The sequence below is a fragment of the Pinus tabuliformis genome, chromosome J (assembly GCF_031772625.1).
Source record: "Pinus tabuliformis cultivar Carrire ecotype Pingquan chromosome J, CPIR1, whole genome shotgun sequence".
NCBI classification, from domain to species: domain Eukaryota; kingdom Viridiplantae; phylum Streptophyta; class Pinopsida; order Pinales; family Pinaceae; genus Pinus; species Pinus tabuliformis.
In genome coordinates this window covers 1,554,465,389-1,554,479,698 of record NC_142295.1, presented here as the reverse complement: position 1 = coordinate 1,554,479,698, position 14,310 = coordinate 1,554,465,389, and the positions used below count along the sequence as shown (strand labels likewise).

The 14,310-nt window shown below is 37.6% G+C and overlaps 1 protein-coding gene across 1 annotated transcript in view; it reads right to left on the bottom strand.

The window, feature by feature from the left end:
- Nucleotides 1-5,720: 5,720 nt before the first annotated feature.
- The window catches only part of LOC149233420 (protein SAWADEE HOMEODOMAIN HOMOLOG 2-like), a 181,674-nt gene continuing 173,084 nt past the window's right edge, over nt 5,721-14,310 (bottom strand). Inside the window, exons 7-9 of the mRNA XM_089376735.1 lie at nt 6,322-6,462; nt 6,082-6,201; nt 5,721-5,956 (exon numbers count right to left, since the gene is read on the bottom strand). Coding sequence (XP_089232861.1) covers nt 5,858-5,956; nt 6,082-6,201; nt 6,322-6,462 — 360 coding nt within the window. The 3' untranslated portion in view covers nt 5,721-5,857. The remainder of the gene's footprint in view (nt 5,957-6,081; nt 6,202-6,321; nt 6,463-14,310) is intronic.

The following is a 14,310-nucleotide window of genomic DNA, read 5'->3' as shown; positions in this document are numbered from 1 at the left end:
TAGCTGCTTGAAGAACTCCTCACAATGTCATGAACTTCTATATGTTATCTAGGAGTCTTCATGTTTGGGATTCTACATAGGGAACCAACCATCCATCACTTTCATCTATGAATCAGTCATATCATCATCGAAATGTGATCAATCAGTCCATATATGGTCTTCCTTTATGCCTTGTTGTGTTCTTCATGCCATGTTTACTTAAGGATCTTTCATCCTACTACATGTGCATCGATGTTGGAAGACATACATAGATCTTCCCTTAGAAACCTTGCATCAACATATCCAAATATTCAAAAATAAAGGAATGAACATTAAAAACAACATTACCTTTTTTATGGTCTTTCATCATGACATCTTCTAGTTTGCATCATCGTCCTGCATACATATCGACACATCTCCCAAAGATATATATTGTCAAGGGTCTCTTTCCTTTTCAAACTCCATCAAAGTCTTCATATCTTCCATGGAGATATCCTACTCAAATCCTCTTGGTCTTTCAGACGTTGATTGTCTTTACCATGGTTGCATATTCCATTATCTCTTCCTTCCTTTCTTCGCACATTACATTCCCAGGAGCTTCTAATCAGAGTTCCTCAATTATAGTCAACCACCTCATACTTCATATGAGGACATATTATGTTGATTTCATCTAATGAATGTGTGACCCATATATTCTTGCATTCCTTTGAGGGAGGAGATCCTTTCTTTTGATCATGTTCTCATGATAGAGCATTAATCCATGTTACTTGCAACCATATGACATGATACCCACAATATCAAATGTAAGCATACAGACCTCATTTTTCCTTTGGGTCATCCAAACTTCTTGCAACAATTTCCTTGATTGAAAGAGCTTCAATCCCTTGATCTACTTCACTTTTATGTCATCAAATCATCATCCCATGAATTCCACAAGATTGGAGTTCTTGATGAAACAATTGCTTCTCCTCATGACCGGTGAACCTTTCAATGAAAATTCCATCAAAGAGTCTTGAGGATCTAAAGTATCCCCATCAACAAATGTTTCCTTTTCTCATATGTATGATGAACCTTGTACTAGATGACCTTGCCACTTATGTTTCCAATGATATTCCCAAGAGCTATATCATTAATTTCCATAGATTCTAACCATCTTTCATGCTTCTCTATGATGATGTACCGAGCTCTTTCTTTCAATGTTTCTATGATGCCTTGATGCATCCCATTAAGTGAATTATGATAGCCATATCTTACAGCAGAAGACTAAGGAATTTGAAAAGAACTTAAGAGTGAGGAAGACTATCTCAATCATAGTAGAGATCCCTTACTTCCTCTATCTTGGACTTCTTCTTAGGACAATCTCTTTTGTAGTGTCCATATTCTCGACACCCATAGCATTGGATTTTAGTCGTGTTCTTTTTCTTTTTTTGAGGACCAAACTTTCCAAATCATCCCTTTGTTCTTGTCATTGCAACATAAGTTTGATTTTGCTCACCTACTCCCACATCAAATTTGGCCTTTAGTCTAGATTCTTCAATCTTGCATAGTAACCATAGATCTTGGAATGGAGTAGCTTATATCTTCCCATAAATACTTGAAGTAAAGTTATCCCACTCCTCTGATAGTGCATTTAATACAACTATAGTCATTTCACTATCAGACATGACTTCTCCTGGATCTTGTAGTTGGTCTCGGACCTCAGATATCCTCATAAAGTATGAGGCTATTCCATCTTCCCTAGACATCTTCAACTTGTAGAGTTCTTGCCTTAATGAGATGACTTCTACAACGGTGCTTACAGGATACAACTCTACTAGTTTGTTATAGATGTCTTTTGAAGTTTCAAGTTTAGATACATATGGGATGAGGGGATCCTTAATGGATTCAATGAGAATCCTTTGATCCCTAATTTCCCCTTTGCAAGTTCTTGAGCACCTTCTTCTCCTGGTTTGATGATAGATCTTTTGACATGATCCATGACCTCATTTTCAATGAGATTTAGATCTGTCCTTTTCTTCCATGCAAGATAGTTTGAAGCCCCAACCAAGTTGTTGCTTTCCTTGCAAAAAGACATTTTGACAAATTCAGAAAAGGTCATATACTTACTTCATAGGATGCTCCTTTCTTCTTGCTACTTTCTTGATGTTGACACTAATATAGAGAGTAGAAAACTTCTCCTTGATGAAGGTAGTTTTCTTCAAGAGTGATCCTTGACCCCACAGAGAGTGAGATCGCTTTGGATCCTTTAATGAAGATCAATGATGACTTCTTGGTGATGTCTTTAATGGTAAGGACTTTGATTCGTAGATCTCTTCAACTTGGCCTTCTTTTCTTGATGATTATCCCAAGACTTGTTTGTAGACGACTCCTTCGATCTAGGGTTATAATGCTTCCTTTGTAGATCTTGCCTTAAAGATCATCTTTGCTTTGATTCCTTCCTCGAGATTTGATCCTTGAGTGTCCCTTGATCAGATGCCTTTCTTTGACGTTGTCACCTTAGCTCTAAAACCATGTTGAGAAATCTAGGGCATCAAGTATTAGGTGATTTCTCTTTAGAGATAACTGCTTGTGAATGCTTTTTACCTTTTAGATTAGATTTTTCTCTTTTAGATTATTATTGTGTTCTTCTTTCATCAAACAATTACCAATGCATAAACAATAAAGAGACAAGGGACACAGAATGTATAGGCTATTCGCCAAGGAAAAAACCTCTCCCACTTGAAAGGAAAACCTGCACAAATTCTTCTTATAGAGACTTCAATTGATGAATACCAAGACCAAGACACAACCCTTCTTTGATGAGATCCTTTCTAAAACAACCTTGTTGCACTTTCGTCCTTCTATGGTCAACACAAATCAAACTGTCTGCATTTCTACAATTTTGGTCTTGTCCACAAATTTGCAATTCTCGACTTATCTATATCCTTGCAATTTCCATATGTGAGCTGATATGAGATGTCTTCATTCTTTCCTTGACTAGGAGACTCACCTTAGTGACTTCGGCTAGGATATGAGCTGGATATAGAGATCCTTTCTAGACTTCTTTGCTGACCGAAGAAACCGTACTGCATAACCCTTAATGCAGGTCACACATGTGAAGAAAAAGTAACCAAAACAATGCCAAACTAACTCAGATTCTTCTTCTTCTTTCTGCGCTTGGTGAGAGGTTGTTGTCCCTTCTTTTTCACACTTACTTTCTGCCTTAAAAATTTACCGAATTGCAGACTTTATTGCTATTGAAATCCTTGTTGTACTTCGCACTACAGACTGCAAATTATACCTTGACCGAATTTATGTGCTCTAAAATAGGTCGAGCTACCTATTTATAGTGGTAGGAGTCTCATAATTAGCCGATATGACTTTTGGTGAACCGACGTGTCCTTTTTATGAAGATATTGTTATTTCTTTGAAGCCGACTTGTAGGAGCATGCTTGTGCTTGTTTTGGAGGGTTGTTTGACACTTCTATTGACTTATATACAAGTGTATCATGCCCAAGAAGGGTCCTTCATACATGACATTGACTAAATTTGACTTTTATGATAAGATGACTCAATCTTAAAGGCTCACAATGGGAGCCATTACTAAAATAAAATTCCTTGCTCATGAAACCCATGAGACAAACATTACAATAATTTTATTTTTCTTTCTTTTCATCTATTACATAAAATCACAATTACACGTCATTATGAGGACTGAACCTAGTTACTTTTCAACAAAAAGGAGGTTGAAATATTTTGCAATGAGATCGTACTGACCAATGCAAGTTAGTTAGTGTGCATAGTTGATCTACATATCAATTTCCAGTTGTCGGGGGCAGGTCTCAGAGGAGGTGCAAGTTTCTCAAGCAAGTCGCAAGCAAAAGAAGACATTGCAGGGGTGATTTTATATAGGTAGTGTGAGTTTCAAAGGATCGTAAGCATTTCTAGGTTAGCTAGTGCAAATTGTAGGTAGAAGTATGAGTTGCAGGCAAAAGGCTGTGAGGTTTTGCAAAAGGGAAACTCTTGTTTCCAAATTTATTTTTCCAATAACAATGGAGAAAATTAATTTGTGGAGCTTTTCCAGTGAGAGGGAAGCAGTTGTAATTCTCAATTTGTGAAAATAATAATAATAATAAAACCCTCATCTGCGGAATTAGTTTTCCCCACATTGGGGTTTTTGCAAGGACAATTTGTCCAAATATACCAGTGTCAATTATTTTGTGTGTGCGCATTATTTCTTAGTTCATGTATTTATTTGTGAAGATTGCAGTGGTTAATTAATTGTTATTTGTCGTAATTAATTTTTTGAAGGCAAATAATCTCCAGTAGATAGAAGATTAAACTATGGTTACTGCAATTAAAGAAACTTCACAAGATGTTCTCCCACCTTCATAGAGAAACTACATGTTAATACTTTTGCCCCTTAATTCTTGCTCTTGACTTCACTCATATTTAGATTCTCTCCTACTTTCATAGATATTATGGCTTCACATCTAGCAATTTCTTCATATAATTAAAGAAATTTCACAAGATGTTCACCCACCTCATAGAGAAACTACATATTAATTGTTTTGGCTCTTAATTCTTGCTCTTGACTTCACTCATATTTAGATGTTCTCCTACTTTCATAGAGATTATGGCTTCACTTCTAGCAATGTCTTAATATATGATCTTTACATATTTTCCTTTTTTTCTGTTTGACTTTTCCCCTTTTAAATTTCTTATTTCTTTAAAAAGGGTTTTATTAAAGATCATATTATTAGATACTTGAAGTGTTTTTCTTCTCAATGCCCTGATGCAATGAGAATTGTTCTCATCAAATTCTTTTCAAAGTGCTTCCAACAATTCTTGTAGTTGATCTACATTACCTTCTTTTGAACACCTAACTAAAAATAAACTCAAATTCTTTAGGCTACTTATTTCAGACTGATAACACTGTCTACAACCTTCCCCATCTAGGTCATCGCTTATGGATTATGCCCATCAAAGGGTAATAGAATGATAACTATTATATGCTAAACAATGCTCAACACTATGGCCCCTTTGTTCTCTTATGAAGAAAAGATCCTGGGTCTTTGTTCTTATTAAAGTTCCAAGGAAAAACATTGAAGGATAACATCCAATGAATTTGACTTTCTTTTTAATGCAAATTAAAATTAAAGATCTGATATTTCCTTGCTTAAAACACATAAATCCCACCTGAATCTAATTTTGAGATGAGATATATGGAGGTTTTACTACAAATTAGGTTTCTTTAGTATTCGTTTAACTTGAAAACAAGTACCTACTCAACTGCCTTGCAAATTTGTCAAAATTACAAAACCTTGATTTGCATATTACAATCAAAAGTTACACCCACTTTAAGTTGACTTCTTTTAACCCTTTTATGTGAACTACTTTTTAGCCCAACTTTGGAATGACAATATATCTTTAATTTTGGTGGCATCCCATGAAATTTAAGTGTCACAATCGGAAATACCTTCTTCCCAATCAATCCAACTGCACAATTTAATATCACTCTTTTTTTTAATCCTCAGAAGCCACACTTGTATAGATTATAGGACCTCGGTGCAAAGACTACAATGACAAAAAATAGATCTCGACAAACAACATCTCCATAAATGGTGTGTGTCATAAATACATCTTTAATGATCTAACCATAACATGCACTTAACTTTAAACAAGCAGATTCCATTACAATTTACAGAATAATCTTTGTCGCTATATAGTATATATAGATGAATAGCATGCCAAAGAGAACATGTCGAAAATTCTAAATTCTAGTTATTAGATGACTTAAAGAAAAGAATAAAAATGAAGAAATCCTTCAAACAGTTGCAGACTAAGACCAAGTACCAATACATCAACTGATTTTCAGTATCTCTGAGACAACAAAGAATTAAGTAGTTGTTTCTTCAGGAAGGATTACTTTTTTTGTAATCCTCACAATATAATCCTTGTCTGGACGTTGATAAACATTTTTTAACGGCACTCTTTCCTGCAAATTGAAACACCATCTCTTCTTCACATTCAATTCTTATAATAAAAAAATGGAAGTGATATTAAATTGAATAGTCATATCATTCCAAAACCATGCCTTTCCAATGCAAAATGAATATATACCTGAGTCTGATCATGGTTATAACAAATTAAAAACGAGCAGCGACAGCCTCGTATATCATGTCGTTTTCTTTCAACTTCCAAGACACGAGCATCAAAATACTTCGCCTCCTCTATGCCTTCCTAATATATTAAATTACAAAACATTTTACAGGCCAGTCAAATTTGATAACGTGGAGAATATCCCCAAAACTATAGAATAGCGAGGCAAAAGAAACAAAGGTCATGCAAATAAAACGATACCTTGAAACAACATACGATATTTCCTGGCATAATATGCAGACAGTCATATCCCTCACAAGGAAGAGAACGTAGTCGAACATTCTTGACATTTATCCATTCATCGTTCGATGAATTCAACCCGACAAAACTCACAAAGACTTCCTGAAATGCAAATTAAGTAGTGAATATCTGCCGCAAACTGGAGAAAAGACAAAAGGAACTTGATAAAGCAACCGACTAGGTAGTTAACTTGTCTATAAAACTGACCCAAAGGTCACATAGTGGACATGCTATTTAACGTCACATGCCAAATTTTATGTCAAAAGTTTCTTCCTTTCGGAATTCTGCTTTGTAAGGTAAATAAAACTGGGGGGTACATTGATGAAAGGTATTTTATGAATGATACAATGTTACTGGTAATTTGATATACTAAATGTTATGAAAATGTTATAAAGCTGCTGGCTATTATCCCAGAATGCACCTGTACTAATAATAAATCATCATAAGAAACAATAGTGGAAGCCATATGGATCCTGCCCATCGTGGATGTGAGAAATGTCAAGATAAACATCTTACCACGCTATTTGCAGATGTGAATGATATATAAGAAACTGATTGCGACTGCAATTAAGAATTATAAATCAGAATGCAAGAGCATGAGACATCTTTGTCTGGCATGTACTGTGAACAGATTGTACGACAGAAGATTTCATGTAGAACTGGTTCTTGTGGCTGGCAGTTGAGCTGCCCTCCATCCAGATATTCCGAGGAAGAGGGTATTGATACAACAAAAATACAACAACATGGCATTGATACAAGAACATGGCATCGATGCAACAAAAATAATTGCATCGTAATATGTTTCCAATCTAGTAGAATGAACTGCTTTATTTTACCTCAAAGAGAGGCCGCAGGTAAATACGTTATGGAAAAATGAAATTATATTTATGTCAGTGGAAAATTAAAAGCAAACAAGGGATCTAGTGTTGAAAACCCAAGTACAAGATGTACAAGCAATATTTCTGATCTACTGATAATTATTTGTGAGCTTATTACAATTTATTCTTCATCAAATAATTATACTTCAGAAATTCACCAATAGCAATAAACATTATAGGAAGGGGACTGCTAGGTTTCACTTTGCATTCTTGAAATACAGGTTTGGAGCCACTTAAGAGGGAAATTACACCCTTGCAGTTTCTAAAACATAGGGTTGTATTTGCTTGGAGGCCAAAATCCATAAGTAATAATTGAGGATTCTGTCCAGAAATTACATTGAGCTTCCAGAATCTCATATTTTACAGCTATCAGCAGATTTTAAAAGTGATTTTGTACATATTAAATAAGGAGACTCTATCTCATTTCTTCAACATCATCTTACTCCTCTACTTCTGTGTTTTCACCTTGAATTCTTCCAGCTAGAAACTGTACTCTTCCAGGCAAAGCAGCAGCAACTTATTGTGAAGTGTGTTAACACCAGATTTGTTCACATAAATTTGAGTGTTGAAGTTTCAGAATATGTTCAGTAGTACATTTGGGATCAGGTTGTATCTATCCCAGTGTTTTACAAAACGGACTCGGATTCGGACTCGGCCGAGGATCGACTCGGACTCGGACTCGGAAACGGCAATGACTCGGCCGGCTCGATTTCAATGACTCGGTCGTTGTAAAAAATACATTAAATATTTATTTTTTTACAAAAAAACATAATTTTAAATATTTTAAACATAATTTTAAAGATTTTCATTCAAGTTTCCAAACACACAACATTATAATATACATGGAAGACAACATATGATCAAAGTAGGCTCATGAACCAATCCATTATATCAAAATGGGACGGTGTACCCAATGGCAATAGTAAATACATAGTCAACTGTAGTCTGCAATAGTAAATACATACATAGTCAACTGTAGTCTGTCATAGTTATTTTTACATTGCCCATGTCATCTTTAATACAAAGAACAGGTAACTTCTAAGCATATTTGCTACCATCCTACCTCAATCATCAAATACACTTTGATCTTAATTTTGCTGGAAGACGTAACAGCGACTAAATGAGGAGACTTAATGTGCATCCAATAATTTTTTAGGGTAGAAATTATGCTTGCACGATTAGAAATGCCAATTTGACATTGACGGAGTTTAATTTCTCCAATTCCTTAAGATTCTACAATAGAAACCAAGAAGTCACGTCCTTTCTTGCATATCACTAATCCATGATTAACAAGTGGTTGTATAAATTCAAACACAAGCACTAGTTCAACCTCAAAGCTGAAGTTTCCCATCTCAATAATCCTCTTTTCTTGAGGTCTACCATTCTCTAGCCCATGTGTCAAGGCAGCTTGATGCTTACTGCATAGTTAGTCATGAGTCATGACTGGTATAATGGAATCCTAAGAAGATGTTGCTTTCATCATTGAGATTAAATCATTAAAGTCATGTTTAGCATAAGCATAAATCTCTCTAAACTGCCAAATGTTAAGTGAAAATTGATTTTTTTTTGGTAATACGCTGCCCCAGCCGGTTATGAGTGAAACGGCCGAGTCATGATGGGACCCGGCCGGGTTGACCGGGTCAGCTATGACTCGGCCGAGTCATTGGCTGACTCGGCCGAGTCATAGCTGACCCGGTCAACCGAGCCGGGTCATGGGCCGGGTCAAGCTGGGGGCTATTGAAACGGAACGAAACGGCCGTTTCCGTTTCGGTTCGGCCGTTTCGTAAAACAGTGATCTATCCCAAGTCCTCTTGGTCAGTTTAGTATCGACAGTTCATGGACAAATCGGGTGAATTCAACATTACATAGTTACCATTTGACATTGAAGATTCATTAGTACTTTGGCCATATGGGTACATTGTTGCAGGGGCATTATTCAAGCCAGAACTTGATCCAGACCTGTATTGTATGAATGTTGGAAATCATCCAGAGACCAGTATTCCGAAGGGACACAGACATCTCGGATATTTTTAGCAGGTTACCAATTCAGGTTTCCAAAGCTATTTTTAGTAGGCTTTCCCCATGCATTGGATTGGCAATAAGATTTTGAAAGTGATGAATGGTGTTGTCATTGATGCCAACATCAAGCTTTGAATGCTTTTAATATTCGTCTAAGGAAGCATTGATTGGAAGCTCCATTGGTCAAGCAACCTTAGAAGGATGAGAAGCCCCTTGTGTGTGGTCATGGAGCCCTGCTTTTGTTAAGGAAATTGGTTGGTAAGATCAATGTTTTTGGACTCAAGACCACTGCCATTTGATTCTCATTGTCATGCCAATTCCAACAGTGGGTGGCATGCCACATAATCCTTCACGATTGAGGAGATACGCCTGGTTAAAATTTGTGCCCCAAATGTGTGGTCAAGGAGCCCCAATTGATATTGAAAGTCAGCTTGGTGATTGGACAATGTTGAAATAATTTTGTTTATTATTGTGTGTGTGGATTTAAGGATTAATGAGCCCCAAATCAGCTCCAACTGTCAAATTAAAATAACATTTCCTATCTGCCAATGTCTGCCTCAAAGGAAATTAATTTTTGGCTCCAAAATCAATTTAATTTAAAATTTAAATTTGCTTATGGGGGGTCGGCTCCATAACCTCTTATACTGGTCGGCTTGCCCCTCTAGAAAGCTCTTCGGCCTCTATAAATAGGGCTTATCTGCCCTCCAATTGAACCATCACCGCATGCAGTTCATTGATACATCTTCAGCAGTTTTTGAGGCCTAGTTTTGACTCGCCTATCTAAAGATTCAGGCCGATTTTTTGGAGATTGTTTGGGCATTTAATGATTACCTTCCTTTATTGATTCTTCGTTGGGTTATATAGAAGCTTCTGAGGCCGTTCGACCCTTCTGAGACAGATCTAAGATGCTTTCTGAGGCCATTTTGTAGGAAACTGAGGCCATTCCAGAGGTTTTTCTTTGTGGAAAAATCTAGGGCTGTTTGCTAAGTAGATTTGGCCCGTGGAAGGGCATGTTTGGGGTCATTTGAAGCATTTTTCTGTGGCATATTGTGAACTTTTTATCATGGAAATTACTAGTGATTGTTTATGTACATATTTTCCATTTAGTGTTTACTTCATTCATTAAATCATCAAGCAATTACACAAATACAATGCACAAAAAGACAAGAGACACAAGAAATTAGGCTCCAAGCCAGGGCAAAACCCACAAGGGGGAAAACACATCAATCCTTATAGCTTCCTCATCAACAAGAGAAATCCAAGTCAAAACAAACCAGTGATCCAAGTGCCAAGTCAGCCCTCTACCAAGCAACAGTCCACATGAATAGGCGGGGAAAATATTTGGGTAGGGAATCATTGTAAAAGTCTAAAGGGTAAAAAGGGGACATTTCCTAGGCAAATGGAAAGTCACTTAACTTTATCAAATGAAAAGATTATAAAGTGACTTTATAAAAGTTAAAAGAATAAAATTACAGCAAAAAGAAACCACAAGTTTATAAAAGAGAAAAAGTGAGATTATCTTCCTTTCACTTGCATTTTGAGAAAATTAGTGCTTAGAGAGTTTGGAGAAGCTTAGGGTTTGGGAAAACCTTAACTGACACTATTAGTTTCAGTGTTGAAACTATACACCCTAGCTAGTTCAAGGAAAAAAATCAGACAGATTTCACCATTGGGATTCAAGGGAGAAGATTTCCAAAAGACATTGAGGTAAAGAAGTGTTATTAGTTGATTCTATTGTCTTATTTGGTATTTTCTATCTCATCTTTTCAGGTTGAAGAGAAATCTATGAAGAGCGAAGTACCCAAGATCCAATCTGGCCAAGTCTTGCCCAAAAATAGATATTCAAACTAGTGACTATGGATTCCTCTATTCCAGTGAGGGAGACACACATAATCAGTGGAGAAGACCCATTACATTGTTCCCAGAAATTGGTACCCTCTCTAAAGCAGGGGTCGATTTCCAGCAAGGAAGTAATAGTTGGGCTGTGTTTCAATAAAGGCATATCAGTCATTTTCTGAGGCACCAGTAAATGTGGGAAAGGGGTTAAAGCTCCCTTGAGAAGACAGATCGATTTGGCATAGTCCTGGGCCGTGTTTCTGTGGTTGGGAGGCACTCAAATTTCTGCTGGTCACGTTCTTACATAGTTGGGCCGAGCTCATGTCATAAGAGGGGTGTATTTGTGGCTGAAAAGAGACAGTAATCTCTCTATACAGTGCTGGAGTGTATGCACAACAAGAAAGAGGCTGAGTTAAGAGGATTCCCTAGCTGTTTCGAACCAGAGACTGGAGTTTGCCTTTGCTGTGCATATTATCAATCCCTGAGGGACATCTTCCTGAGCTGTGTGGTGCCTAGAAGAGAGCTGAAATCACTTTTGATGCAAGGGGATAGAAACTTGAGTCTTAATAATGGAAAACTCAGGTATTGAATGTGTTCAGTGGACTATCCAGCTCACTCTTCCATTCCAGGTTCCACTGTGTCTATTTCTGAGTTTTACTTCTGCTATATTTATTTATGATATGCTGAGTGTTAAGAAATCATGCTCTGTAAGGGTGGACTGATATTTAAATAAAAGAAGGCATATTTTATACTCTGATTTGTGTTGTCCATCCCTATGAATTGCTTGTTATTATATTCTGTGATTGAAAATCAACACTTGCGTGACAGTAATTCACTGTAAACCACTGATTGGGAAATTAAAATCATTCAGATATACCTACAGCAGTGTGTGTATGAAATGTTTGACAAAATACCTACAGCACTTCACATGCAGAGGGAAAAGCCCCTATCATTGCATCCATGTCAGGATTCCCCAGGTATCATACTTTCGAAGTTAGACAGGTTCTGGTAGGACACAAGGTGACGGTATTGATCGATAGTGGAGCTTCCCACAATTTCATAGATGCGTCCATGGTGGATCAAAGTGGGATTCCTACTGAGGAGTTTGATGATTTTACAGTCATCATACCTGGTAACCATCAGATGGACTGCAATAGATACATCTCCAAGCTGCAGCTAACTTTGGGGAACTACACAGTGACTGAGGACTTCTTCATGGTGGATGTGTCAAACACCAATGTGGTGTTAGGTTGTCAGTGGCTCTACTACATCGGGAAGTATACTACAGATCAACGGAACATGGAGATGGAATTCAAAGATCCAGTAGATGGCAGAAGGGTAGTTTTGAGGGCCATGCATTAGTGCACAATGAGACTAGTATCATCCAACAGCATGGAAGCAATATTGAGGTGAGGTGATATTGAATGGGAGGTTGAGAGTGTCCTTACAGATAGCAGACAGCTAGATCAGCCACAACAGCATTCTGATGACATTCAAGTATTGCTTCGTAAACACCAAAAAATCTTTCCTGACATTCTTCCAGGCAGGGGTTTTGAGCATGTCATAGAATTGGAGGAGGGTGTACAGGCAATCATTACCAACCCCTATCGACATCTCAAGGTTTACAAAGACGAGATTGAGAAGGCCATCAAAGAGTTGTTGAGATTCGGCCTAGTTCCAATCCTTTTGCTTCTTTAGTAGTCATGGCTAAGGATGGTACCTTGCAGATGTGTATTGATTATCAGGCTCTTAACAAGATAACTATCAAAAACCCGTATCCTATCCCTAGGATAGATGAGTTGATGGATGAACTGAGGGGAGCCAAATATTTCTCAAAGATTGAATGTTGTTCAGGCTATCATCAAATTCGAGTTTGGGAGCAGGAAATCTCAAAGACAGCCTTTAGGTGCCACTATGGGCACTATGAGTTCTTGGTTATGCCATTAGGGGTAACCAATGCTCCCTCGACTTTCTAGTCATGCACAAACCATGTGTTTAATAAACAGTTGTGGAAGTAATTGTTGGTCTTCTTTGATGATATATTGGTCTATAGCAAAACCTAGGAAGACCATCTGAGGCACTTGGACGAGGTGTTGGGGATCCTAAAGGAGCAGGAACTATATGTAAAGGAGTCCAAGTGTGAATTTGGCATGACAAATATGCTCTATTTGGGGCTTTTGGGGCATGCGATTGGGAATGACAAGGTTCAGTTCCACCAGGAGAAAATCCAGGGAATAATCGAGTGGCCCTCCCCAAAAACCGTGACGAATCTGAAGAGTTTCATTGGCCTATGCACCTACTATAAGAATTTTGTTAAGGGGTTCTCACAGTTAACATCACCTCTTACAAATCTCACCAAGAAGGGAGCCTTCAGCTGAACAAAGAAAACATAGGAAACATTTGAGAAGATGAAGGAAGCGATGAGTGTGTGCCCTATGCTTGCACTACCAGATTTCACCCAACCATTTGTGTTGGAATGCGATGCTTCGGGGACAGGGATAGGAGCAATTCTTATGTAAAATCACCACCCCATAGCATTCTAGAGCCGCAAACTCGGAGATTATGAGTAACACTATTCGATCTATGACAAAGAGATGTTGATCATCATGCATGCATTGGCCAAATTCAGGCAATATTTCGTGGGGGAACAAGTTCTAAGTAAAGACAAATCACAACAACCTGAGATTCCTCATGGAGCAAAAGGAACTAAGTGAGAGGCAACAAAAGTGGATCAGTAAGTTGCAGGCTTACAACTTTGAGATAGAGTACATCAAAGGCAAAAACAATGTAGTGGTCAATGCTCTTTCGAGGATTCCATCCTCTCACTCATGGAGATGACAAATGACTAGAAGTCACTGCTACTGGTGGAGTATTCAAAGAATAAGTTTGCCTATGAGATTCTAGAGGGGTTGATTCATGATGATAGGTATCGGGTTGTGGATGATATCATTTACTACAAGAAACAGATCTATCTGGTGCCAGGATCACGGCTCAAGGAGAAAATTATGCAGGCAGTGCACAACTCACCCTTAGTAGGGAATTCAAGATATGTAAATACCTACAAACAACTTAGGGAGAAGTTCATTTGGAAGGGCCTCAAGATGGATGTGTTGAGGTTTGTAAAGGAATGTAGCACTTGCTAGCAAAACAAGGCGGATAACACTCATCCAGCAGGTTTGCTACATCCACTCCCTATCCTGGAGCAGAAGTGGGAGAG